A 12,495-nucleotide genomic window follows, 5' to 3' on the forward strand; every position below is an offset into this window, starting at 1 on the left:
CCTCAATTGAAGTGAATAGAATATATGTGATTGTTTTCTGGAAGGTTCTTTCATCATATTGTTATGTGTGGTGTACACTGCATCCAAACTTAAGTGCAATATAATGCTTCAGCTTCTATAGGCGCTGGACTTACTCCAGCCTCAGATGTGCGAAAGAACTAAGATTACGCGGAAGGCCAGATTTGATAGAGAACGTCCACATTTACAGCCTGCGCATCTTGAATGAAGGCGCAGAGTGACAGATTGAAGTCCCAGTGGAAAATGCTGCGCATGTTGCCCACCTTTTTTCACTAAAGCACATGGAGAATAGGGCCTAATAGAGTGGTAGGCTAATGGAAAGAGTCACTAGAACTCTGTTACAATGTTTCCAATATACAATTTAATGTAACATAACCAAAAAAGACTTTCCTTAAAATGAGATGATCACACCAACAAAATCTGGTCCCTTTAAATAGATTTATCATTCAGGTTTGATTTGATTTTATAATTGTACCTGCTTTTATATATTTTATATAAACTCCTAAAGACAGACACCCAAAAACGGAGAAACAGAAAGATAAAAAGGAAAGACCCATATCAAGTTCAAGGATGTTGCAATTTTTCCACAAAGCCGTTTTCCCACCACGGCTAAGACCTGGATTTTTCAACGTATGAACAGTAATATTATATATTCTGTAATCTTTGAGCGTCTGTGGCTATGTACAAGCTATACACGTGACAAGCAGGCGGAGGGCCAGCTTTGAGTAGCTGTGCAGTTGGGTGGGAAGGTTCCCAGTCTCCCGGCTCCTTCCCCCCACAGTCTGCCCATACAGGTGGCGGTTCTGCTTCACTTGCGATCGTCGATGGTCTTAATGAATTCCAACGCCGCGGTGAACTGCATCCACCAATAGCACTCCTCCCCACTCAGTCGGCTGGCGTAGAAATTATTGATGTACTGAACGGTGGACAGCAGGCAAGGCGGGTTTGCCTGGAGGGGAGGAGATGCGGGGATGGGCCCACATTAGCTGGTTAAAAAAAAAATCTCACGCTACACTGTTCATATTACAAACACACATACGGATATAAGGAAGAAACATGCTTTTTTTAATGGATAATCATAATTCAAGCTGTTTAAAATCAAGACTATAATGAGTCTATTAATTCAATGAAGGACAAAGTGAAGGAGGACAAGACTCACCCTGATGAGGACAAAAACAAGGACAGGAACAAAGTCATCTGCTCCAGGGACAGAGTCTTCGTTAGCCAGACTAAGGAGGTTCATGATGGTGGAACACATGCGTAGGATGCACTGGACTTTGTCTCTGGGTGTCTTGTAGGCATTGATGGTCCTGATCTCAGACTGTGCAGAGGGCCAGGGAGTCTCCTTCAAGTAAACCTGGAATGAGGAGGAAAACATATCCAAAGTTGAGCATCTCGTCCTTGTCTACACAAAGAAGATCACAAATGTCTTCATACCTCTGGGATTTGAAGTGCTTTGTGATTTGCCGTCACAACTTTGGACAGCCGCTGGATATGTTCATGGAAAAGCCTTTGAGGGTAAAAAAAAAAAAAAAAGAATAGTGCATTTAAAAACGCAGCCAGCTTCTTTTTGGATTTCATCAAGTTGGTAAGGCTTTAAAATATGACTATGATTTGCAATTCCCTTAAAGGCTGCATGGGAACACTTAGAGCTACTGTTGCTGAACTGACATAAAAAGAAAAATGGAGAAGTATAAGTGCTTAATATATCACAGCCCATCATACTCTGACACCATTCAAATTTGCCCCTAGAGGCCGTGAGCAGTAAAGCCTCTCGGACAGTGTTTTCTCCTTGTATCTCCTTGCAGGAAAACGCGGTAAAAGTAGGGCGGTTCCGATCGGGTATTTATGCTGCTGATTCCGATCATCCATGAGTGAGACTGGCCGCTACCAATAAAGATCACAGTCAATGTTTCCATTTATTTATAGTGAGTGCTATTATTGACAGTTTAATAATCCATCCATCCATCCATTTCCTACCGCTTATTTTCCCTTCGGGGTCGCTGGAGCCTATCTCAGCTACAATATCAACGCAAAATGTAAACTAGTTCCGAATTTTCTTTTATTACTAGATACAATTGAGCAAAACCAAGTTCACAATCACTAAACAAAATCAACAACTTTGAAATAATTTTTTGCCTTCAAAGTTCTCCTGTGTCCTACTCTCTGAAGTTGTAAACATTGACAAAAACAATAAAAAATTAAAGCTGCAAGCAGCGATGGACGGGATCGACTTTGACGGCACATAAAATCCAAACCGGAGCAGTAATTAAAACTCTTTGGTCAACTTTTAATCAGAAGGGTTCAATCCCTCTCCTGTGCTAGTTTGAAGCCCACACGACAAACGCGCTCAGAGGAGATAATGTTTGAAAAAAGGTGACCGGTTTTTACAAAACTTTTGTTTTGAAGGGGGAATTGCAAACTTCCTGTTGATTTTTGCTCGGGGTTGTCAATATATGAAATGTAGGTCTAAGTGAGACCTACATAGAGGTTTTGTTTCATGTCTCTAAGACATTCCTACTGGAAGTTACAGGCAGTTTTGTCTGAGTTTTTTTCCTAGGAGCAGTTGTGTCTGAGTTTTCTTCCTCGGGGGCGCTAGAGCGCAATTTTGAGTTTTGCTTTTTTTTTATTAGAACGCAATTTTTGCCAGTCCTGATGTGTGTGTCCAGTTTGGTGAGTTTTGAAGCATGTTAAGGGGGTCAAATTACAGCTCAAAGAGGCAAAAGTGACTGTTTTTACAAAACTTTTGTTTTGAAGGGGGAATTGCCAACTTCCTGTTGATTTTTGCTGAAGGATGTCAATGTATGAAATCTAGGTCTAAGTCAGACCTACCTAGCAGTTTTGTCTGTGTTTTTTCCTAGGGGGCGCTGGAGCGCAATTTTGAGTTTTGGGGTTTGGTTTTTTTATTAGATGGCAATATTCGCCAGTCCTGATGTGTGTGTCAAATATGGTGAGTTTTGAAGCAGGGTCAAATTACAGCTCAAAGAGGCGGCGGAATAATAATAATAAAACCTTACAATTACAATAGGGTCCTCTATCCCAAAGGGACATTGCGGTCCCTAAAAAGAAGTGATTTTAAGGAAAAAGATACCATTGATCTTATCATTCTAATATCGATCATATACTGATATTACTCTTGGTGACGACGCCACTAATTTATGCATCGATAAGCTCTTCTTCACAACAACATTTCCTTCTTATAAGTACATGTTTGAATGACAATAAAGAAAGTCTAAGTCTCTTACGTGCCGTGTACTGACTGTGACAATGCTGACACACCAAGAGTTGTTATCCTCTCTTATGAATATTTTTGCTCATTTCATGTTAATAGCTGCTCACTTTTTGTTGTACTACACTTCTTAAACTTTACTAGGCACGTATTTCTTCTGTTGTTTCGAGCTAGTGTAGCGGCTAAGTTAGCTATTAACATGCCTTCTCCTGCTTGCTTTCAATGTTTAGCCTCGTCCTAATAATAATGAATCTTGATAATACTTAAGATATTAAGAAATCCAGTGTATTTGCGGTAGTAGAGGTGATTATTATTAACTTAGTGGGGTGGCAACACACTGTGCATGGAGACACATAAATGCTGCTAGCTTGTCAGCCAGGGGACTAAAAATAAATAAATTAGCAAAAGGAGATCGGTATTTTCGATCAGTATTAAAAGGCATTATTCACCCGATCAAGTATTTTTTCAAGAAAATCAGCCAATATTGATCAATGGCCGATCGATCGGCACATCCCTTGTGTACAGCTGTAAAAAGTAATTGATTACGCAAACAAAATGAGCTGCATTCTTTCTTTAAGTGTTGCTATTAGACAGTTAGGACAAGAATCCTAGTTTTGATGTACACTAGTATGCTTATAACTGTATTGAAAGAAATAAAAAGACTGCACGATGATGGTGTGCGGCAGATGTGTCCAAATGTTTTCCAGCAAGCGCCTCACACAGAAAAACTGAAGGATGCAGAGGCTACTTTGATACATTTTGTACAGTAAAGATACTAAAACCAATATAATGTAGATCAATCAATACATGCCAAACTATCTGAACAAAACACCCACATTTTTGCATTGTGTTAAAGGTAAATTAAATTAGTGTAATATCTAATCTAACCATCTTGAGATATTGAATTTCTTCAAAGTATTTTTTACCAATATTATTATTCATCGGCGAACAAAACTTATTTAAGGAAAAAGTACCATAGCTTGCAAGACATTTTTCTTAGTTTTTTTTATGTAAGGTTCTAATCCGGGACGTGTACATTAGAACGTGACTTGGGCCAATAAAAAAAACAGCCGCGGACGCAGCAATTTGGACACCCCTTGTGTATGGCATCATGTCAGCTGAGAAAGTGCATCTACTAACTGATCTCTGAGAATGTCTCCATCCTGGTTGGGGTAAAAGGCCAGCTTGAAGATGCGGTTCATAACGCTGCGCTCGATGGCCATCTGGGCATCCTGCAGCTGGTCCTCACTCGCGTACTGCCAAATGGCATCACGGGCCATGGCGCCGTACAAGTAGCGCAGAAAATCCTCTACCGCTGCAGTCTTGTCATCTGCTGCCGTGCACCCTTGGAATGCTGAGAGAGGAAAAATAATTACCATAAATGCATAGTTGCTTTGAATTTAAAAACTCTATATATAAATCACCAAAACAGTGATACATAGTACGGTACCTTTGATGAAGTCAAGCATCCTGGACTCCATGTGTTCAAGAAGGAGGCGAACACAGACAGTGGTGAAATAGCGGTTGGCCACTTCTTTGTCTCGGAGAACTCTCTGGAGAAGCCTCTCCAGATGGGCCTGTGAGGTTTGCAGGCCCTGACGGCACCTTGTTAAATAAGCGATGTATGGAGCCCGTTTTCTAAAGGAAACACATGCACAGGACATCTTATTGTCACAAAAGGAATCCGTGTGATGCTCAAATCTTATAGTTTACCTGTAATCCTCAGCTATAGCAGCCAGAAGCTTCCTGCAGGTGCGGGGGTCAAACCGGCTGACACAGCGCGTGGTCTCCTGAATCTGGGCCATCTGGTTCTTGTCCTGAAGGTTGATGGCCTCTGCGAGCTGGACCTTTAGAAAGCATACGATCTCATTGTCTGAGACAAAGAGGGGGGCAAAAAGAAGGGCAGCATTAGAGATGCAGAACACATCTGCACTGTCTTTGTGAATGATGGCTAACAAATGGAGTTCAAAGGCTTTACAGTTCCCATGACGTCATTTCTTTCTGGCTAATGGTGTGCTCTTTTTTAACATGGGCATGTGACAGTGGTACATTTTTGAGCAAAGAGCTTATTATGATTTACAGTATATTAATATTTTTGGATCAATAATTGCATAATTTGTAAAAGTTCGAATGTTGATTATCATAGCTGCTTTTGTAAAGATGTACGTCTGCAGCTTGTAAAGATACCTTCAGGGTCCATATGGTCAGGCAGACCATTTCGAGCAGTTGTGGAGGTCATTATAGGCAGCGCCACAGAGTCTGCAGAGCCCAAGGCCAACCTCAACTTTTTCTTGGCATCACTGGAAGACAATAGCTATCTTCTGTTAATATCTAGCAAAAAAATGTACATTGTTGTACAAAAGCAGTGTTTTGTACAAAAAAAAAAGAAAGAAAAGAAAAAGTAAACTGTTTGTGGTAGCTTTCTACAGACCTAAAAGAGAACTTTGAGCCAGGCTGCTGAGCTGTCTGACTGGCAGAGTCTGGGAGGTCATCAGCGGAAATGTTCTGCAGAGCATCATCTCTCTGAGAATCGTGCACGCTGTCTTCCACACAAATATCTGTGAAATGACAAATAAAACCAGTTTATATTTCATTTAGATATACTGAAAAAAATTGTATTTTCCAAATTTAGTTAATCTTTTGATTAAATTCAATAATGCAGTGTCTGCACTGCCTCAGTGAATGTTGTGTCTTTTCAATTCATCTTTTTTTTAATTTTTATAAATGGTAACATATTTAAGAGAATAAGGAAAAAAACACAATCTTTGCGAGACTAACATGATTTTTCCAGTCACTCATTCAGTCACCATAAAATGGAGCTCCTGTCTGCAGTTATACAAGCTTTTGTATTGTCCAGGTACCTGTCGGACCAGCCGACGTACAGTAGTTCTTTATCATTTCTATCAACAAAAATTGCCATAATATAATCTGGTTAGTTCAAACATACAGTGAAATCTCAATTTACGAACCCCTCATTGTACGAAATGTTCTGAACCACAGACTTAATACTAATATGCATCGGTGTACAAACCTTAATTTCGGACATTTAATGAGAAATTTGAAATATGTGATGTATCATATTGTAATTGTAAGCATGTTCAAAATAATTTTAAATCACAAACCATTGTGAGTGGGCTGATTCAGTCAGCACAGCAGTACTGCTGTATGCCAAAAAGATCAAGTGGATTATTTGTTTTTCTAATCATTGTAGTGACCCTGGCTGTTTAAGTTAAGGAGCTTTCTGCTTTCAAACTGAGTGCACCACAAGGCTAGTAATAGTGTGTGCGCGTGTTGGCAGGGCAGTTGAAAATGAGGACAGTTTAGCTTGTTGTTGTTGTTTTGACAGCTTTACCATATAGGTAGTTGGTCCATCACGCCCTTATGGGTTTTTTTATATATACAGTACCGGTACTGTGTAGTGCTTTTTTATTGGGATCAAAGTGTACAGACACTTACTAAAATATCAACTTTTGTTGTGGGTGGAACCCCCTATAGGGAAATTTGATTAAAATGATCAGGTTTTCTATTCACGAACCGTATTGAAGAACCAACTAAGTTTGTGGATTGAAGTTCCACTGTATTTCTGAATTAAATTCAGAAAGTAAATAATGTTGCATGTGATTGACACTGTCAGAAATGTTTGGCTTTGACAATGTTTACTATTGTTTTTTTGTAATTTGCAATAGTGTACAACTGCACAACATCATCGCATTAATGTTTCCAGTGACATAAAAAATATAGCTAAGTAAACAAGATGAATGACTAAAAAATTGCATTGTTAATCCTGACCTCCAGCACCCTCATAAACCACTCCGACTGCAGCTCCATCACTCGGGCTGGTCCTCTTTATGTTCCTGTACTTGTCCAGAATGTCTTCAGCTGCCTGGACTTGGGAGCTTTGTCTGGGCAAGGGGTCATCTGATGAACCAAACAACAACCGCCGACAGTTAAACGCAATGGAGAAGTGTCTTCTCATCCACTTGGAGATTTAATATAAACAAACCTTGCGGGATTCGCTCCTGGGCTATATCGTCTTTGTCCTGCTTGTCTCTTTTTCGAAATGCTGCTATTGGAGCTGTGAAGAGTATGTAATAGTTTGAGTAGGATAGAGTTGCAAATATTTTGATAGAACTGGAGGTGAGTAAATTAGCCATCTATTAAATATGCACATAAGAATGGGTGGTCAACTGATGAAACGTCTCATACCACTAAAAGTCCGGAATGGAATTATCCAACCAAAAAAAGCAAAAAAGTATAATTGAAATAGAGAATAGACCACCAGAATATCATTAAAGTCCACTGAAACTCATAATGGAAAATTAAGTCGAATGCAGTCCAAAAGGTCTTTTGGGGCTTATCCTATTAACACAAATGGTGAAAACAGGACAAACAAGTCTAACATTTGATAAACAAGACAGAGAACACTGGGTAAATGGGTCTACATTGATATTCTGTTTTGTCCACACATTAAAAGAGCGAAATAATTCCATGAAATGGATGAGAAAAACAAGATGCATGGATGAGGATTTTGGGCGGTCAAGATGCACCATGTCACATAACAGCTTTACAACTCTAAAAGGGCAAGATCTACGAAGCAGCATGGCACAATGCCGCAGCCATGGCCTTGGTGGTAAAGCTAGCTCGATGACGACAGCACGACAGTGTTACCTGGGACATCACTTTCCGCGGTCCAATACAGCACTGTGAGGGACACAACAAACAGGAGTTGGCCTTTCACACAAAGGCTGCTACTCTGCGGGACAACCGACTGTGTGTCACCAGGCAGAGCAGCAGGACAAACACATTGCACTCTGCACAGGTTGGCGGCAGACTGGTGGTTCAGGCTCCATTGGCTCCAAACGCTACTATGTGTGGCCTCTTTTTATGAATATCAGTTTAATGTTTACTTAAGAAACACAATTATCTCAAGGAGTAATGTGCAGTCAGTCCGTGCAGGCGCAGCTCATTATTCCCCGGACAGATGCATGAGATATGGTGGTAGAGTAGAATTGCAACAAGAGATGTGCCATCTATCAGTGGTGATGACAGAGAGGCCCATCTAATGACCATTAGCTGCTGGTTGACAGCACTGCTGGGAGGGCTAGCGCCACACAATGTACACAGCAAAATCTCCTCTGATGAGTGATTAGCTTTGAACACTCTATATAAATCTGCAGCTAGTGAGACGTGAGCGAAAAGGGACTGAACGTGTCTCTAAAGTAACTCTGACAAACAAAACATTTTCCAACCGGAACATCGGCAACGTACAACATAGATCATCATTCTCTTTCCTCATGTTATAAATCGCTGCCTGCATTGCTCTTTAAAGCGTGAGATTTTCCGTCACTTGTGATTAAGAAAACTTTAGTTTTTCCTTGAAACTGGAAATGAAGGAGTGCTGCAAAAACAGTGCCAGTTTTTTTTTTTTTTTTTAAAGATGATTGTTTGTTGATTGTTGAGTAAAGTGTACCCGTTGGTTTCTTTACCTTTAGGAATGGCTGACACGAAACGCTTCTTCCACCATGACTTGTTGCGATCAGCCTTTTCATCATCACTGTCTTTTCTTTCCTCAGACTATAAAAGAAAATCACAAACATGGGAATTGTAGTGTGTTATAAATGATAACCGGCTACTGAAAAATAAACAAAAACACACATTATGGACACCTGGCCACTGTACTGGAACTGAAATTAAGCTTTTTAAGGTACAAAAGTACCTCAACCCACGAGTACCCCTTAATTTACAAGTAATTTGAGATACGAGCTGTCTCTCGGCTTTTTGTTATACTGTAAGTTTGCGAGGATAACTTGAGTCACGAGCCCAACCTGCCGTCAGCTCAAGTATTTTACATCCCACTGTTGTGACGTTTGAGCAATAAAGAGTTAATATATTGTTACAAAATGCTATTCCTGATTCGTTCACACAAGAAACATATGTTTTGATTAAACTGTTGGTCATATGGTACATTGGTTGGCCCCAACCCAATCATTGCGGGTTAGAGCCATATTTCCCTGTGACCATGTCGAGGTATACTTGAGCAAGGTACTGAACTCCCAGTTGCTCCTGATGCAGCATCATCATGAATGTGGTAATATTGTCAAAGCGCTTTGCGTACCTTGAAGGTAGAAAAGCAGTATACGAGTGTACTTCATTTACCATTTACAGTTAACATTCACGTTGGAGTGCCACTCAGAGATCGACACAATCCTGCCCTCCAAACACCGAAAGTAAGAAAGTTAGTGCAGAGGAGAGAAAACGGAAGACCGAACCAGACAAACAAATTATTAAAAATATGTCCTACCTGTTATCAGCCTACACAGCCTACGCGGCATTGTCATTCTGCATCACACATGTCGCAGCCAGTCTACATGGCATGCCACCACAAACGTCCAAACGACGATCATGTATCCATAAAAATATTGAGATGCGGCAGATGATGTGTTGGACATATTTCAATTTGTTCTGTCTACTCCTGACTCAACAAACGGTCGAGGATTACCTTTGGTACACAGATATACATATCGATTTCCTAGTTGCTATTGTTAGACAATGGAGACGGTGTTGACAAATGTCAGTACAGAAACAAGCAACCAGCTCTATGAAAATAAGTCGCTTATAATAAGCAGAAATACATAGACTTGGCAACACAGGACAAAAAAACAGCCCAAAGAAGCCTTAGTGGACTATAGTAAGTATGAAATCTTGATTTTGCAAGTGACTTTAAAACACTAGTCTCAGCAGCCCAAAACATTTGCTGTCCTTTAAAAAAAAGGGTGAGAGATGGGCTGTAAATGTTATGATAAATTTATATTTCAAACCGCTCAAGTTACGCTTAAGTAACAACTTAATTTTCTTCTATTGCCAAAGAAATGGAAACCTTAATTTACACATTAATTTAGAGAAAAACAATTTAGTTGCACATTATAGCGTTGTGTAATTGATGGCAATGACTGTTACCTCTCCTTTCAAAGAATCCTTGCTGGGTGACGAAGATGGCCCTAAAGCAAAAGCCCCAACAGAGTCACGGTCTTCAACTGCGACACGGCGATTGAGGCCGGGGTCACTTGTTGGTCGACGGCCTGGGCACACAATGTCAGAACTTCGGCTACGGACCAATCGGTCAGGAAAGGAATGGCGCTGCTTGGTGTGCTCCAACTCAGCCTGAGCCAAGCTGTGGGGCATAAAGAGTGAGTGGCGCGTCTCCTGACCCAGGGCGAAGGCTTCAGGGATGGGGGGATCTGGGGGAGGGTGAGCTGGCCTGGCATAGTGCACCTTAGGTCTCACTATCGTTCCAGTAGAAGCAGCTGTGACAAGAAAATCCACAGGTAAGATAAATTAAATGTAAACTCTTAGGACACTATATTTGGTACAGTAATACTTTTCTAATTACATTTGAACTACTTTAACTTATGAACAGATGTCAAAATGTAATAAATGAAATATTTATATTGAAAGCCTTGAGTAGGCGCCAATACTGATATCGATTTGATACGATATCAGCAGGAATCATACATACTTGTATTATTTTGTAATGGGTATTGTTAGAAAAAGTTTGATTTAGTGAAATTAGTCAGAACAATGGTAGGTATGAAAAAACACTAATTTATCTATTGCTAACCATTTTAAATGTATGTCTCTTAGTTGAAATGGAGTGGCCACAATAATCTATGAAGTTAAATTCATGGTACTGTAAGTTGAATGATGCAGACACTTTATAATACACTTCTCCTTACATGTTATAATACTTGTTTATTTTGACAAAAGTGGTGCTCTAAACAGCACTGTTTTTCAGAGGACAACACTTATTACTTATATTTTGTAAATGATTTGACTAAAATAGAATAATATACCAACCTTGTGTGCTTATTGAAGGACATTTAGATGTTAAGTGGCAGTCCAATTTTGCACAAGTAAATGCGCTGCAGGACTGCTTGTATTGAAGCTAATATTGGACATTTTTGATGCAAGCTCATACATCGGACATATAGGGGCGGTATAGCTCGGTTGGTAGAGCGGCCGTGCCAGCAACTTGAGGGTTGCAGGTTCGATCCCCGCTTCCGCCATCCTAGTCACTGCTGTTGTGTCCTTGGGCAAGACACTTTACCCACCTGCTCCCAGTGCCACCCACACTGGTTTAAATGTAACTTAGATATTGGGTTTCATTATGTAAAGCGCTTTGAGTCACTAGAGAAAAGCGCTTCATATATACATTTTCGGATGTGGACACTACTAATTTTACAGCCTAGTATTTGGTTTTGATTGGCACTTTTATAGACATTTTAATGTAATTAATAATACGTATTACTGTGTTTTTATAGAATACAGAAGTAAAAAATCTACAAGATTCCATTTTTATGGTTTTGAAATTAAATGATTATGAAACGGCCTTAATATCTTCAAGAAATTTCGCTATTTGATTCAACCATAACATAAAACGTAATCTACACAGCAGCTGCAAAAGACACAAATATGGAGAAAAACACCTAAAAAATGTTGGGAAAGTGCTAAAGGAAGACATAAGTGGGATACAAGCCCTAGGTGGAGGTAGGCCACCTGTTCCAAGGGTATATTCTCATCTTCTGAAAAGCTTCCAAAAGCAGCTTTTTTTTTTTGCTATAAGCACAGTGGGACAAGGGGACAGTGCCAAAGAGCCTGGGGTGAGGTCTCTCAACCTGTCATCTCTTCACCTTGCCGCAGCCACTACCATTCCTCTCCAAACAAGTTTAGCAATTCAAAGCAAAGCATAGACATGCGAGAACAAAAGACTCCATTCCCATTAAACAAATGGGCTTAATGAAATGGCATGTATACTACCACGCCCAACAACTAGTATTAAAACTGGGGGAGGAACAGGCGCTCTTATTTTATTTTGCTCAAGCTGTGTTGAGGGTCCACAACATTAGGGTTTGGACTTAATGACACTAAAGTCCAACAATGATTGGCTGTGGAGCATTTTAGGAGTGAAAATTACCTTCCCCAGAGGAGAGAGGATCAAACATGGCCAATAAGGAATCTGCCTGTGAGGGTGGCGATGTTAAATGGTGTGCTCCTGTAACAACAAGGGGATATGATGTCATTAACAGCAATTACCAAACTAACAACTAATACACAAATGCAAACCGCTCAAAAATTGTTTTGCGAATTAAATCCTTAGTGGATGCACTGTAAAACCTCTCTTAGTAAAAGTGTAACTGTTGGGATGTCAAGATGAGGAAACAGTGATTTAGATTGGTGGCCACTCTGAAAGT

General features: G+C 40.1%; 1 protein-coding gene across 6 annotated transcripts in view; it reads right to left on the minus strand.

Annotated features, from left to right (window-relative positions):
• Nucleotides 1-364: 364 nt before the first annotated feature.
• gapvd1 (GTPase activating protein and VPS9 domains 1) overlaps nt 365-12,495 on the minus strand; it is a 49,004-nt gene continuing 36,873 nt past the window's right edge. For 3 of the 6 annotated variants that reach the window (XM_061986121.1, XM_061986120.1, XM_061986118.1), the window contains 14 exons: nt 12,219-12,296; nt 10,205-10,551; nt 8,734-8,821; nt 7,916-7,948; nt 7,251-7,322; nt 7,037-7,165; nt 5,679-5,805; nt 5,435-5,547; nt 4,961-5,120; nt 4,698-4,885; nt 4,388-4,601; nt 1,456-1,528; nt 1,178-1,375; nt 365-967 (listed from right to left, as the gene is read on the minus strand). In XM_061986121.1, the coding sequence (XP_061842105.1) occupies nt 827-967; nt 1,178-1,375; nt 1,456-1,528; nt 4,388-4,601; nt 4,698-4,885; nt 4,961-5,120; nt 5,435-5,547; nt 5,679-5,805; nt 7,037-7,165; nt 7,251-7,322; nt 7,916-7,948; nt 8,734-8,821; nt 10,205-10,551; nt 12,219-12,296 (1,961 nt within the window). In that variant the 3' untranslated portion in view covers nt 365-826. The remainder of the gene's footprint in view (nt 968-1,177; nt 1,376-1,455; nt 1,529-4,387; nt 4,602-4,697; nt 4,886-4,960; nt 5,121-5,434; nt 5,548-5,678; nt 5,806-7,036; nt 7,166-7,250; nt 7,323-7,915; nt 7,949-8,733; nt 8,822-10,204; nt 10,552-12,218; nt 12,297-12,495) is intronic. The other 3 variants (XM_061986122.1, XM_061986119.1, XM_061986123.1) reach the window with 2 other exon arrangements.

The sequence above is a fragment of the Nerophis lumbriciformis genome, linkage group LG12 (genome assembly GCF_033978685.3).
Source record: "Nerophis lumbriciformis linkage group LG12, RoL_Nlum_v2.1, whole genome shotgun sequence".
Classification (NCBI taxonomy): Eukaryota; Metazoa; Chordata; class Actinopteri; order Syngnathiformes; family Syngnathidae; genus Nerophis; species Nerophis lumbriciformis.